Source organism: Cornus florida, unplaced genomic scaffold, assembly GCF_030987335.1.
Source record: "Cornus florida cultivar Cherokee Brave unplaced genomic scaffold, ASM3098733v1 CherokeeBrave_3.0.0_Hap2_Chr05, whole genome shotgun sequence".
In the NCBI taxonomy this organism is placed as follows: domain Eukaryota; kingdom Viridiplantae; phylum Streptophyta; class Magnoliopsida; order Cornales; family Cornaceae; genus Cornus; species Cornus florida.
The window spans coordinates 75,599,412-75,602,119 of record NW_026775575.1 but is presented as its reverse complement, the minus strand read 5'-3'; the positions used below and the strand labels follow the sequence as shown (position 1 = coordinate 75,602,119).

Here is a 2,708-nt window from a genome sequence, read left to right as displayed (position 1 = left end):
TCCATCCGAATAATGACAAATCTTATTAAGGATAAGATTTTCATAGGATAAGTTCCATGGATAAGGATGATGAAATTCCCTTATCAAGAATAAGGGAAGCGACGATAAATAGGAAGGCGACTCGAGAATAAGGTATACATAAAAAAAAAACCCCTACTAGGAGAATTACGATTAAAATTCTTTCACTAGAAATCCCTACTAACTTAATCGTTGGAGGGTTAATGGCCGGCACCACACCGATGTTTGACTTTACCGTCTTTGTTTTGCAAGAAACGGTGTCGTACCAGGCCGTGGTGAATTTCAACCTCAACAGTTGGCGCCGTTTGTGGGAACGACGATTCCCTTCAATTAATTAATTACTCGGTTGGGTATACACGTTTGCGGTCCAGTATGGTTACCGAAGGAACACCGTCGCAAGGATCTGGTCAAAATGAAGAGTCGGGTGAAAACCTAGACGTCCCAAACAACCAGAAACGGCTTGTAGCATTGGAACTACAGGTCCAAACTCTGAATCAGGGTATGGACCAGTTGATCCAGCAAAATGCAGCACTCTTGCAACACCCTGTTCCACAACAGAACTTGCCACGATAAGACCTCTCGAACCCAAATAGAGGTAATAGGAATCTTGATGAGCAGGATAATTATCCTTCCCAACATGAGACTGAGGTGGAACAAAGCCAGGTGGGGAACCGATATAGAGAGGTGATCCACCCATCTCTTCCGCGGAGTTCCCAACCCTATGAAGATACAACTGTCATTGAAAAGACAGAGGAGATTTCTCATGTTGACTTAGAGATACAGGATCTCAAGGCAAAGATGGAAGATGTAATGCAGGCTATGAAGGGAAAAGACATTACAGCCATAGATGGTCTGGTGCAGAATACCAACTTGCCGTTCAGCCCCTCGATTATGAAATACCCCTTGCCGAGCAAATTTAGAATGCCCTCAATTGAGAGTTTCGATGGAACTAAAGATCCCCTCGACCACTTGGAGACTTTTCAAGCGCTTATGTATCTGCACGTGATGCCAGATGAGATCATGTGCAGAGCCTTCCCAACGACCCTCAAAGGATCAGCACGGGTATGGTTTAACAAGTTGAAACCAGGGACCATTGAAACCTTTGAAGAATTGAGTAAGCGTTTTGTGGGCCATTTCATTGCTGGACAGAGGCATAGAAGGCCGGCTACCTACCTTCTTACTGTGAAGCAGCAGAAGGGAGAGTCACTGCGCGATTACATTTGTCATTTCAACACGGAGATGTTGCAAGTGGAGGAAGCGGATGACAAGGTGGCCCTAGCCGCCTTTATGGGAGGACTCCAAACCTCGAGATTTCTCTTCTCTTTATCAGAGAAACCCCCTACTAGCATGGCTGAGTTGCTGGTTCGGGCTAAAAAACATATAAATGTTGAAGATGCAATGATTGTGAGAAAGGGAAAAGAAGGGAAGGATAAGAAGGCAGACAATAAAAGGCCGGCTTTGACAACCAAAGAGGAAAAGGAAATCAAATATAAGAAACCCATGGTCAACCAGAATGAAAGGGCGTCTCGTTATAAGAATGCGGAGAGGTATACAAATTACACTCCTTTAAATATGCTGATAGATCAAGTTTTCCTGCAGATTCAGGATGAACTATATCTAAAGTAGCACCAAAGTTGAAGTCAGATCTGGCGAGGAGACCTCGTGATAAGTACTATAGGTTCCATAAAGACCATGGGCACACCACAGAGGATTGCTTAGACCTCAAGGATCAGATTGAGACTTTAATTCAAAGGGGGCACATGCGAAAGTTTATTGTGGGGAATGACAAAACCGATATTAATACACCAAGAGCATGCCAAGATAACAGCCCCTTTGATCAACAACCAATGGGAGAAATCAGGGTCATAGCTGAGGGATGTGCAGGAGGTAGAGAATAAAACTAAGCCGATAAGGCCTATGCCAGGAGAATGCGAAACTCATCTGAGGTGTGCAAAGTTGGAGTACAAATTCAACATCGAAAAATGCCTCATCTAGGTGATCCTATTATCACATTCTTAGATGAAGATATTAAGGACGTGCAACAACCTCATGACGACCCTCTCGTTGTCACCATGATGATCCCTAACTATAGTATTAGGCGGATCTTAGTAGATAATGGAAGTTCGGCTGATATCATTTTCCTTGATGCATTCAGCAAAATGAAGATTAATAAGGAGAAACTCAGACCTACTAGATCACCATTGGTGGGATTCACGGGAGGTAAGGTCTACCTCTAAAAACGGTTATTCTTCCTGTCATGCAAGAACCAGCCTAAAACAAATTACTGTCATGGTAGACTTCCTGGTGGTGGATTGTCCATCTGCTTACAATATCATTCTAGGAAGAACAACCTTAAACTCGATGAGGGCAATCACTTTGACTTTCACCTCTTGATGCACTTCCCTAGAGATCATGGTGTAGGCAAACTAAGAGAAGACCAGACCACTGCCAGAGAATGCTATGTTGCATCTCTCAAAGAAAAGAAACAACAAGAGGCTTTGGTTGTCGAAGAAATTGAAGAAAATGAGCAAGACCGAGCCAAGCCAATTGAGGACCTAGTAAAGATATGCCTAACTGACACTGATGTAACAAAAAAAAAAGGTGAGGATAGGGTCTCTGATCCCCTCAGATTTCACAAATAGTTTTGTACAGTTCCTCAGACAGAATCAAGATGTGTTCGCATGGTCACA

The 2,708-nt window shown here is 43.3% G+C and overlaps 1 protein-coding gene across 1 annotated transcript; it reads left to right on the top strand.

Moving 5' to 3' along the window:
• Nucleotides 1-816: 816 nt before the first annotated feature.
• Nucleotides 817-1,644, top strand: LOC132309495 (uncharacterized). The gene has a single exon (XM_059807799.1). The coding sequence runs from the start codon at nucleotides 817-819 to the stop codon at nucleotides 1,642-1,644; it is 828 nt and encodes a 275-aa protein (XP_059663782.1).
• The last annotated feature ends 1,064 nt before the right edge of the window (nucleotides 1,645-2,708 follow it).